Raw genomic sequence first — 11,387 nt, 5'->3', positions numbered from 1 at the left:
ACTGATTTGTGGGGAGGAATCACAGGAAGTCAGATGTCCTGGTGAGCTGGGGATGTCCTGGTGAGCCGTGGGATGTCTGTGAGCTGGGGGATGTCCTGGTGAGTCGTGGGATGTCCTAGGCTGAGCCGGGGATGTCTGGTGAGCCGGGGATGTCCTGGTGAGCTGGGGGATGTTCTGCTGAGCTGGGGGATGTCCTGGTGAGCTGGAGGACGATCTTGTCTCAGTCCCAGCCGTGCCGGTGTCCTGTGCCGTCGGTCCGCGAAGCTGTGCCGCGATCCCAGCTCTGTCCTCGGGGAGCCCACGCGGAGCCCGCCCGTTCCTCCCCGGACCCGCCACCTGCTCCGCAGAGGCCCGGTCACCCTCCGGCACTGACATTATTGTCCTTCATTTCCATCCTTTTCCTCCTCCCCCGAGCCCCGCGGCTGTCCGGGGCTCACCGGAGCGCTGGAGACTGGGTGCAGTGCCGGGTCGCAGGAGCTGCGAGCGCACGGGAAGGCGTGCAGCCCGGGCGGGCTGTCCCACGGCTCGGGCTGGGTTCCTGCGGTGTTCGATTCCTGGGGATGCCTTTCCAGCCGGGAACACCCGCCGCGAGCCTGGGGAGCGCCGGGACGGGGGAGTTTAGGTGTGCGCCGCTACTCGCGGCATCACGGCGGAGGAGGGGGCGGGCGCGGGGCCTCAGACGTGGCGGCGGTTCAGCAGGAGCGGGCCCGGCGGGGCGGGGGCCAGGCAGGGCGGGGCCGAGCATGGCGGCGCGGCTGGACGGGCCCGGGCGCTTCTAGAAGCGGGGGAGCGGAGCGGAGCGGCACGGCACTGCGGTGAGGGAGAGGAGAGACCAGCACGGAGCGGGACCCGGTGAGGGAGAGGAGAGACCCGGTGAGGGAGCGGGACCCGGTGAGGGAGAGGAGAGACCCGCACGGAGTGGGACTGCGGTGAGGGAGAGGAGCGAGCGGAGTGGGAGGGGGACCCGGACCCGGTGAGGAGGCAGGAGTGAGGACGGGACGGGGGCTGAGGAGCCGGTCCGGGGCTGAGCCGGTCGGGGCTGTGCCGGTGCCGCAGCCCCCGCGCTCGCGCGGTCCCGCCTGCGGGAGCTGAGCGGGAGCGCTGAGCCCACAGCCGCGCTCGGTGCTGGCTCGGCGGGTCCAGCCCTGCCGTGCTGAGTTCAAGCGCTCGTCCGGCCCGGGCGGTGCCCGCTGCGCTGCCGGGGCTCGGCAGGTCAGGGCCGCCCGGGCCGGGCGCTGCGGGTCGGCGGCTCGGCAACGGGGAGAACATCCCAGCGGGTGTTGTCAGTGTGTCAGGGTGACAGACACCGTGCAGCGGCTGGCTCCCCTTTTCCCTGCCCTGGGCTCGGTAGGGCTGGTGTTCGCAGCTGGATGTGCCAGCCGCGTTAATTGCCCGTGCGCGGTCCCTGCCTGCCGTAGGCTCGGCACGGAGCGAGCGATGCTTCGTGAAGGTGTTCAGAGCGCCCTTGCTCTGCTCACGCCTGGTTCTGTGCCAGCCCGGGCTGTGCTGTCCCAGAGCAGCCCGTCCCGGGTGTCGGGGCACACACCGTGCATGCCCTGCGCTGGGGCCGGGGCAGGGACCGCGGCCGGGGCAGGGACCGCGGCCGGGGCAGGGACCGCGGCCGGGGCAGGGACCGCGGCCGGGGCAGGGACCGCGGCCGCCGCGGGAAGGCTGTGAGAGCTGAAGGCACTCGGGTGTTATCGCAGCTCAGCTGGGCGCCCAGCAGCTTGTTATGTCATAGTAATGCAAAACATGCCTTTGACCAGACAGCAGTGATTTTATTCCAGGCAGCAAAGAATGTCCTTGTAACCTGGAAGCAGGGAGGATGTGTAAATAAAGACTATTTTGGAGCTGTCCGACTTTGTGATGTTTGGTGTTCTAGCCAGTAAGCACCCCTCTTCCTCAGTAGTAAATACTGAAGGTAAGCTTCCCCAGAAGACATTTTTTGTAACAAAATCTCTTTGCTCTTCAAATTTCATAGGTGCTCTGTGAGGGTGGAGCTGGAGCTGAGTGGCCACTGCAGCACATCTTACCAGGGTAATACTTCATCTTTCTGACACATTAAGGACTTGGAAATAATCCCAACAGGTATGAAGGGGAGATTTATATATACAGCAACCAATAACTGCCACTCACATTTCGCAAGCAGAGCGTTGTTCTGCAGCTGGTCCTGGTGAGCCGGGGGATGTCCTGGTGAGCTGGGGATGTTCTGCTGAGCTGGGGATGTCCTGGTGAGCTGGAGGACGATCTTGTCTCAGTCCCAGCCGTGCCGGTGTCCTGTGCCGTCGGTCCGCGAAGCTGTGCCGCGATCCCAGCTCTGTCCTCGGGGAGCCCACGCGGAGCCTGCCTTCCTCCCCGGACCCGCCACCTGCTCGCAGGGCCGGTCACCCTCCGGCACTGACATTATTGTCCTTCATTTCCATCCTTCTCCTCCTCCCCGAGCCCCGCGGCTGTCCGGGGCTCAGGAGGCGCTGGAGACTGGGTGCAGTGCCGAGTCGCAGGAGCTGCGAGCCGCAGGAAGGCGTGCAGCCCAGGCGGGCTGTCCCACGGCTCGGGCTGGGTTCCTGCGGTGTTCGGTTCCCTGGGGATGCCTTTCCAGCCAGGAACACCCGCCGCGAGCCCGGGGAGCGCCGGGACGGGGGAGTTTGGGTGTGCGCCGCTACTCGCGGCATTACGGCGGAGGGAGGGGCGGGGGCGGGGCCTCAGACGTGGCGGCGGCTCAATAGGAGCGGGCCCGGCGGGGGCGGGGCCAGCAGGGGGCGGGGCCCGAGCGGCGGCGCGGCTGGAACGGCCCGGGCGCTTCTAGAAACGGGGGGAGCGGAGCGAGAGCGGTATGAGCGGACTGCGGTGAGGGAGAGGAGAGACCAGCACGGAGCGGGACCCGGTGAGGGAGGAGGAGAGAGCCAGTGAGGAGCGGGACCCAGGTGAGGGAGGAGGAGACCCGTCACGGGTGAGGACTGCGGTGAGGGAGAGGAGCGAGCGAGAGCTGGGGGGACTGGGACTCCGGTGAGGGAGCGGGAGTGAGGGACGGGACGGGACGGGGGCTGAGGAGCCGGTCCGGGGCTGAGGAGCCGGTCCGGGGCTGTGCCGGTGCCGCAGCCCCCGCGCTCGCAGCGGTCCCGCCTGCGGGAGCTGAGCCGGGAACGCTGAGCCCTGAGCCGCGCTCGGCGCTGGCTCGGCGGGTCCAGCCCTGCCGTGCTGAGTTCAAGCGCTCGTCCGGCCCGGGCAGTGCCCGCTGCGCTGCCGGGGCTCGGCGGGTCCGGGGCCGCCCCGGGCCGGGCGCTGCGGGCCGGCGGCTCGGCAACGGGGAGAACATCCCTTGGGTGTTTGTCAGTGTGTCAGGGTGACAGACACCGTGCAGGGGCTGGCTCCCCTTTTCCCTGCCCTGGGCTCGGTAGGGCTGGTGTTCCCAGCTGGATGTGCCAGCCGCGTTAATTGCCCGTGCGCGGTCCCTGCCTGCCGTAGGCTCGGCACGGAGCGAGCGATGCTTCGTGAAGGTGTTCAGAGCGCCCTTGCTCTGCTCACGCCTGGTTCTGTGCCAGCCCGGGCTGTGCTGTCCCAGAGCAGCCCGTCCCGGGTGTCGGGGCACACACCGTGCATGCCCTGCGCTGGGGCCGGGGCAGGGACCGCGGCCGGGGCAGGGACCGCGGCCGCCGCGGGGAAGGCTGTGAGAGCTGAAGGCACTCGGGTGTTATCGCAGCTCAGCTGGGGCGCAGCGGCTTGTTATGTCATAGTAATGCAAAACATGCCTTTGACCAGACAGCAGTGATTTTATTCCAGGCAGCAAAGAATGTCCTTGTAACCTGGAAGCAGGGAGGATGTGTAAATAAAGACTATTTTTGGAGCTGTCCGACTTTGTGATGTTTGGTGTTCCTAGCCAGTAATCACCCCTCTTCCTCAGTAGTAAATACTGAAGGTAAGCTTCCCCAGAAGACATTTTTGTAACAAAATCTCTTGCTCTTCAATTTTATAGGTGCTCTGTGAGGGTGGAGCTGAGCTGAGTGGCCACTGCAGCCATCTTTACCAGGGTAATACTTCATCTTTCTGGCATTAAGGACTTGGAAATAATCCCACAGGTATGTTGTGAGTATTTATATATACAGCAACCAATAACTGCCACTCACATTTCGCAAGCAGAGCGTTGTTCTGCAGCTGTAAATTGGCATTGCTCTGACACTAACAGACGAGAATGTGGCTTCTTGCTAATGCCATCATTTCTCGAGATTCAATTTTTTAATGTGATTAATCATACTTTGGGAAGCAATGCAGGAATTGTGTACTTCAAAGGCAGTGACAGCAGAGGGAGCAGGATTTGCCAGTTAGCATAAGAAGTTTTCCAGTCGAGGTTTAAGTCAGGAATTCAATCTGTTTATAATTTCCATGTTGTGCACATTGGCAAACTTCCAAAGAAGCAAGCTGTAAACATAGATATTTTTCCTATGAGTAGTTCTGATTTTTGTGTATGGTTTTCTATATGTCAGAGACATGGGAACGTGGAGTATGGAAAGTGGGCACGTTCTAGGGTGATGTTAGAGCAAAGACAACCCCCACAGCTCTGAGATAATGTCTGATTTTAATTAAATTGCTGATATTAATGGGAAGAAACAGTTCACTGACAGAACTTTTAATATTAAGAAAACCCCCAGTCTAATCTCTGAACAGGAAGATGGTTTTTTCTGCTGTATGGGAGCAGGTTATGTTAAGTATGATGATATACCAAAGTTATGGGCTTTGCACAGTAAAATGCAGTCTAAATGCTAATGCTGAAAAAACAAGCTGTAGTGGAAAGAGAGCATGGAGTCTTGCTGCCTTCACTGGCAGTGTGGGATCTGACTGCAGGCTGCTTCATATGGGCAGAGCTTGCAGAGCAAGGTAAAGGCAGATTTGCTGTGCCTTAGACTGGCATCAATTTTATTGTCTACTGGAGTGTGGAAGAAACATTCTTTGCTGTGGCTTTAAAAAACTGTGGGGAGCTAATCAAGATGATTATGGCTTCTAAGGTAGTTGTAATTTATTTTGTATTAGAAGAAATGCCTGCAGTTGTGTGTGAATGTGCTGTATCCTTGTTAATGCTTGCAAATGAGCAACTTTCCCTCATTTTCTTTTGGCTTGCCATGAAAAATGCAAGGCAATTGTAATGTATTATTTGCTAGGCAATTATAATTGTTTTCAGGTGCACATTAAACCCTTTGTAAAGAAAGGTGGTGATGTTGGCACAAGCTGCTTTGAGCAGTAAAGCCAACATGCACTGGGGGAAGGGATTGGGATGCAGTTACTTGATGATGAGGAGAGAACTCACCTGTGAGGAGGCTCCCAGTGCTGCAGGGGAGCAGTGCCTGGTGTGTCCCTGGGTAGGACTGAGGGTGAGTGTGGGCTGCTCTGGCAGTGAGGTGACTCCTGGCATGAGGCCCAGAATAAACCAGCAGGGTCTGTGGGGCTCTGACAGGTGTTTAAATCAAGAGTTCTTTGGGTCAGAGGAGGGGTTGAACACTGGAGCATCTGAGTGCATGTGGGTAATGAATTCCAGGTCTCAAGTACTTGTTTCAGAGTCTTCAGGCAATGCTGTAGGTTTTTTTCTTAGGATAAAATGAATCTTTCCTTAGCATTTAATAGTTTCTAAATAGTTCTATAGCTGCTATCATGTGTCAGACTAATCTGCAAGACTTGAAATACTGCTACAAGCTGGATGGTTTTCTTGATTGATATTGAGAGAAGCTCTTCCATGGCAACATCTTGAAAATCTGTTTGCAATTAAGCCCTTCTTTTGGCTCTAAGCAAGCAGTCTTGCAGTTTTTTGTTTGTGCCATTTTCCACTGAAATCTAATTAGCCTTATCTGCAGTCAGTACTGATAGCAGGTTGTTGCCTCCTTTGGAGCTCCATTGTTTGTGGAGGGGATGGGGATGAAGCCATCTGCAACCACTACTTCTTGCTGTGTCTGCAAGCAATAGGACAGGGTGGGAAGCACTGGCATTTGGAGAAGCCCCAGAGAGACCTGTCTGGTCCAAGAGTCTGACCTCGAGCTGCTGTTTGAGGACGGGCCATACCTCAGAGCCTGGCCTGTGTGCACCGAGAATTCATCTGTGCCCTGAGGTGACCTTGAAGTAGTGATTTGCTTGTTGGACTTCACCAGAGTATTTTAAATTTAGATACATGTGGAAGCAGCTGTTTTAGGAGTGCTTTTCCAGGTGTCTTTGATAGCACAGGCAAGCACAGAGGAGGAGGCAGGCTGTAACCCTCGCTTGTCAGCAGCTTGTACATTGTATTCTGGTAGTTTGGAAAAATGGTATCTTAATCAGATTTTGACAGCATCTAGTTGGGATACTTTGTCTCCCAAACTTTATGCTTCAGTAGCAACCTGTGGGTCTGTAAGAATGGAGCCAGCCTAGGGAACAGTGGTTTACCTTAATTTCTTGGAAGAAACCATTGCTGTATGCTCTGAAAAAAATTCCACCCACACCTAGCCCTTGGAAAGAGAGGTGACTTTGGTGGTAGCAGTTTGGAGCAGCTACATCCCATCCCAGATCCACAGCTTCCCTAGAGAAGCCCCATAGCAAAGGGAGTGCTGTCACCCCGAAGTGTGGAGTGGAAGAACCTTATGGGGTTTATTCTGGAATTCATGTGAGAAAATGAATGTTCACGTAAGAGCACGAGTCACACTCTGGCCTGATTTACCACAATAAGGAGTATAACTGTAATTCTTTATGTTACACAGACTGATCTTACATTGGTTCCACTTAATGTGATTCTTCTGCCTGAGAGGTGTGTGCAAGTTTGAAGCCTGGATGAGGGACTTGCTTTTTTAGTCCCTGTTCCTACTTAGACTGTCAGGCAGCTGGAGGACTCTTGTTCTGTGGTGAACAAAGGAGATTGCAGCATATCAGTTTGATCAGAAGTTGAGTCCTAAAGGCACTGAATGAGTAATAGGTGTTTGTTTCCTCTTCTGACCTGAAAAAAAGTCCTCCCTCCTGGCTCTGGGAGTTGGCTCGAGTCTCCTGTGACTGGAGATTGGATTCTGAGCGGGTGAGGAACTGATAACCCTGGTAGGTGTGCAAGCAACTTTTCTCTTATGGGTCAGCTCTGTATTTTTATATCATTGTGATTAAGAGCTTTTATTTAAGAAAGAATGCAGTTTAACTTGTGAATTAAAATTCCAGCCTGGTCTATTTTGCCTAGAAGGACCTTCTTTCCTGCTGCCAGTGCTCTCTGAAGCCTGACAGCACTCTTTCCAGTGGGAGCAATGATTCATTAGGGTACTACACTGTAAAGATGTAAAAAAAAAAAAAAAAAAAAAGCCAGGAACATAGGCAGTATTTGTTCTACACAGGCTTATTATCTGGCATTTGTTTGAATAAACCAGACTGGCTTTGTAAATATTTGTCTCCGTTATTGAGGCAGGAGCTGTCGGTGCCCCTTCTGCCTCTCTTGCCCTCTTTGTTGGCAGGTGGTTCAGCTGGGCTGGGGTGGGCAGGCATACGTGTGTCTGTGCACACATGCTCCTGCTGTCTGAGACTGGGGTTATTCAGCCTCCTGTAACTCATTATTTGTGCTGGGTTTCCCAGTAACAGCTGTGAAAAGAATGTGTACAAACAATCTGCAAACCCTGCAGCCAGGTGTCCTGCTTGTTCAGCAAGAGCTGCTTTCTCTGTTTACTGAAGTTTCTGTTTATTGACTCAAGTAAAACTGAGTAGGATGGTAAAGCTGTTAAAGATCTGCTATAAAGACAAGCTGCTAGCTTGTAAGTGTACTTCTTGGCAGATATCCTCAGCCATGAGAGAACATGGTGAGGAGGTGCAGCAGAATGTAGAACTGTGTTGTTTTAACTGGAAAATTCCCTTGTAATTGTTCTCCCAGGCTTTCTGTTGTGCATCCAAAAAACCACTCCATTAAATGATGACAGACTATGCAGATGGACAGACAAGGCTTAATATATCCAAATTAATGTACTTCCCAAGTGTTCTCGACTCGCTGGGCTTTCTGCTACATCACTTATTGTGGCTTGTAGTATTGGCAGACCTCTGCATGGTACTGTTCACTCAGCTTTGCTCAATTCTCAGATTACCCATGTACTAGTTCTAAACTAACTTCAACAAGCAGTTTGGGAATATGTGGTTTGCAGGGGGGTGAGAAACAGAAGAGAGAAAGGAGAAGACTAGTGATGGTGCTGTGAGACATTTTCCTGCTTACTCATGCTTGCAAACTGTTGTGGTAAATGTTTCTGATTGCTTGTGTAGTCTTGTAAAGCAATCGAAAGAATAATTTAGAAACAATTATTTTGCCATATGGTAATACACAGCAGGGTAATAATTTAAAACCAATTATTTTGCCATGTGGTAATACACAGGGCTATTTCTGATGTTCTCAGTGATGCTGGTGGCACTGGTGTGTTTGGTGTTTGTGGCCCTGGCCCTCAGCTGAGGGTGAGGGTTTCTGCTGTTCTGTGGGCTTGATAATCCCGGAAGGAAAGGGCAATATCCACTTTTCATCTGCTGCCTCCTGTCATGCAGGCAGATGTGTGGAGCCCAAGGGAATAACAAGCTAGAGCTTTTCCAGAATTATCTTATTTTAATATCTTCCTACTTGCTACATTGCTTGAAATGTTAGGATATTCCATGTATTTTCCCTTCTCCCCTCCATTCCCCTTTCTCGTCAGATTAAGTGGTTCCATTTTGTCCCAAATAGCTGCATTTTTGCTGTGTTTGGTTGCAGGCTGCAGGTGGTCATTTGCAGCCACCGGTGTACCCAGTTCCACTGGGTAGGGAACAGGACTAATTGCTTGTTGGATGAAGGTGAAGAGCTGCCACCTCCCCTCTGACGCTGTGCAGGGGTGTTCCTGAGCTTGCTGTTGGAGCAGCTGTGCTCCTGCTCGGGGCTGGCTGTGCTGCCTGCTCCTGCTTGGTGAACAGGGAGCTGTGGGCTGATCCAAGTGCATCCAAGCACCTCATAAATCCACTGGAAATGGTGATCCTGGCCCTCAGATCTCCCAAGAGGATTCCAGCTCGCAGAAGGCTCTTCTGTACACACCTTGCATCCCTTACTTCACCTGGCCCTGTCTGCTTGGACTGCCTTTCCCTTCCCTGCTCCCCCAGGCCGTGCTTTTGGAAGCACAGCAATCTGCTTTCAGCCTCCACCTCTGGGGCTGGGTTTCTGAACTGGCACAGCCTTGGAAATACAGAAGTCATAAGGCCTGTGCCCAGAGGCCAGTATGCTGAGATGATGCATCTTGAATAAGCAGAGCTGGAAATTTCACTTTTAACTTTTCCAACCGTTGCTGCCACTCCCATGCTACAAAATGCTCTATTTCTCTATTTGGCTTTCTCACTATTTATGTTTCTAGACAGGTTTTATATAACTGAGTTTTATAGCATGCTGTAAGTCTGACCATTTAATTTAGACTTATTATTATTGGAATATAATACAATTTTGTGAGTCTCATATTTTCCAGCTCTAGTTATGCGTGACATGGAAGGCACTGAGCTGCTCTTGCAAAAGAGCTTGTTCTCACTGTCTCAGTGGACAATATATTGCTTCCATTCCTTCTCTCCTGTGGGCTTTCCAGTGCCTTTCATGTAAATCCCAAAGAGTATATGAGATAGCATTTAAGACTGTTAAGTAACAGCTTTTGTGGTTGAAGACTTTTTTTCAAGCTTTACTAATTAGAGTTCAGTCTTTCAAGGACATAAATAATTTTCATGAGGATAAAATGACTGAAGATAAAGATTAATGCCTTGGCTTGTTTTCTCACAAATAAATTAACTAATTTTACTCCTCCTGTTTTCTTTTAATTTGTTACAGGTTTGAGCTGTCTGGAAGATGAAGCCCTGGCTGCAGTTGGTGTTCTTCACCTGTGTTTTGCTCTGGCACACAGAAGCAGAGTTCTTCACCTCCATAGGTCTGGAAAGAACCAGTGCTGTGATGGGGTTACTGGGATTGCCAGGACTGTTCAAGTTTGCAGTTGAAGCATATGGCTTTCTTCACATGGCCTGTCAAACACTGTATTAGGAAACGCTGCTCTTCTGCAGCATCAGTGCAGTTTGTTTGCAGTTGGGTGATTTAGCACACTGTGACCAACAGGATACGAGTTTCTCTGGGGCCTCTGTCAGTAAAATGAGACAGGGTCTGTGTTCCATTAAGAACTGTGCATCTGTTGTTATCTTTAACACAGCACAACTTTATGCTAAAAAGTTTAGTCCTGAATTTGATTTATGAAAACAATTTAAATGATAAGTATGTGAAATATGTGTTTTCACAGTACCTGATGTCTCCTGTTTTCCCAAAAAGTTGGAGTTGGGTGTCAGACGTAAAAACTAATAACCCTCTTACCTTGTGTGTTTTGTTAGGCCTGAGTAAATCCTGAATTCACATTATTATAAATCCTAAAACCAAATTGATCTTTGTGACACTTTAGTTCCTGTGTTCTAATAGCTGTGATACAACCAAGTCTGATTGTGGTAGAGCCTCAAAATAAGCACAAACAGAGTTTTCTGCTGTTCCTTGGTCCAATGTTTTCCCATGGAGCAGTGTGGGGACTTCCCCTCCATAAGGGCATTAGAGGCTGATTAACTACCACTGGCTGTTCTCCAGGACCTTCTCTGAGTCCGTGGAGCTGTGTTTGTGAATGGCAAAGCTCAGAACTCCTGGTGGGTTATTTTGCACCCCTGTGGAACCGCTCAGCTGGAGCCAGGCAGAGCGAGCAGTGTTCCCCTGCCAACCTCCTCACGTGCTCCTGGCTTGGCTAAACAATATTTAACTGCATGTCCACTGTTTGGCTCTCATTTTCCCAAGTTAAGGAGATTTTTATACAAAGTTTCCCTGAAGGATCACCCTTTCTTTCCACTTACCTGTTTCTGAACCTTTCCTAACTCTGAAAATAGCACAGCCTGCTGCCTTCTATCTGCTTAATCATGCCTCACTAATAATGACTTTGGAATGCTGAAGCCAAAGCTGTGGCTGCATTTGCAAATCTCATCCGGTCTTTCGGTCTGGGCTTTGAAAAGCCAAGTTTGTCATAGCAATTAGGACAGACATGTTAGCAATTTCCACTAATGCTAATCAGGAGAGAGCCTGTGTGTCAGTCTGTGGACATTAGTCTGAAATTCCTCTGTACTTAATGTTAGGTTGTGTTTCCACAGTTACCCATATTGCAGAGCTGTAAATTTAAATGATGCCAGTGATTAGGTTAATAATTTGTTAGTGTGACCTAATCTGTATCCATATGTAACACAGATGCTTTGGCAACTCTGGCTCTTTTATTGCTTTGACTCAATAGCTTTATGAATATCAAACCTTTATTTTCATTGTCCTGCATACACTTGCAATAGTAAAAGTGAGTGGGAGGGTCACAGCAAAGCTACACGAGCCACCGAAGCTGGGACTTCAAAAACCCCTT

General features: G+C 51.6%; 1 protein-coding gene across 7 annotated transcripts in view; it reads left to right on the top strand.

Moving 5' to 3' along the window:
* Nucleotides 1-783: 783 nt before the first annotated feature.
* P4HA2 (prolyl 4-hydroxylase subunit alpha 2) overlaps nucleotides 784-11,387 on the top strand; it is a 29,092-nt gene continuing 18,488 nt past the window's right edge. For 3 of the 7 annotated variants that reach the window (XM_050311974.1, XM_050311969.1, XM_050311973.1), the window contains exons 1-3: nucleotides 836-852; nucleotides 3,974-4,076; nucleotides 9,794-9,890. In XM_050311974.1, coding sequence (XP_050167931.1) covers nucleotides 9,812-9,890 — 79 coding nt within the window. In that variant the 5' untranslated portion in view covers nucleotides 836-852; nucleotides 3,974-4,076; nucleotides 9,794-9,811. Of the gene's footprint in view, nucleotides 930-2,866; nucleotides 2,885-3,973; nucleotides 4,077-9,793; nucleotides 9,891-11,387 lie in introns of those variants that run through there. The other 4 variants (XM_050311971.1, XM_050311975.1, XM_050311970.1 and 1 more) reach the window with 3 other exon arrangements.

Source organism: Myiozetetes cayanensis, unplaced genomic scaffold (assembly GCF_022539395.1).
Source record: "Myiozetetes cayanensis isolate MyiCay16 unplaced genomic scaffold, myiCay2020 scf17, whole genome shotgun sequence".
NCBI classification, from domain to species: domain Eukaryota; kingdom Metazoa; phylum Chordata; class Aves; order Passeriformes; family Tyrannidae; genus Myiozetetes; species Myiozetetes cayanensis.
Note: the sequence above shows the minus strand (reverse complement) of the source record. Positions and strands in the feature narration are given on the sequence as shown.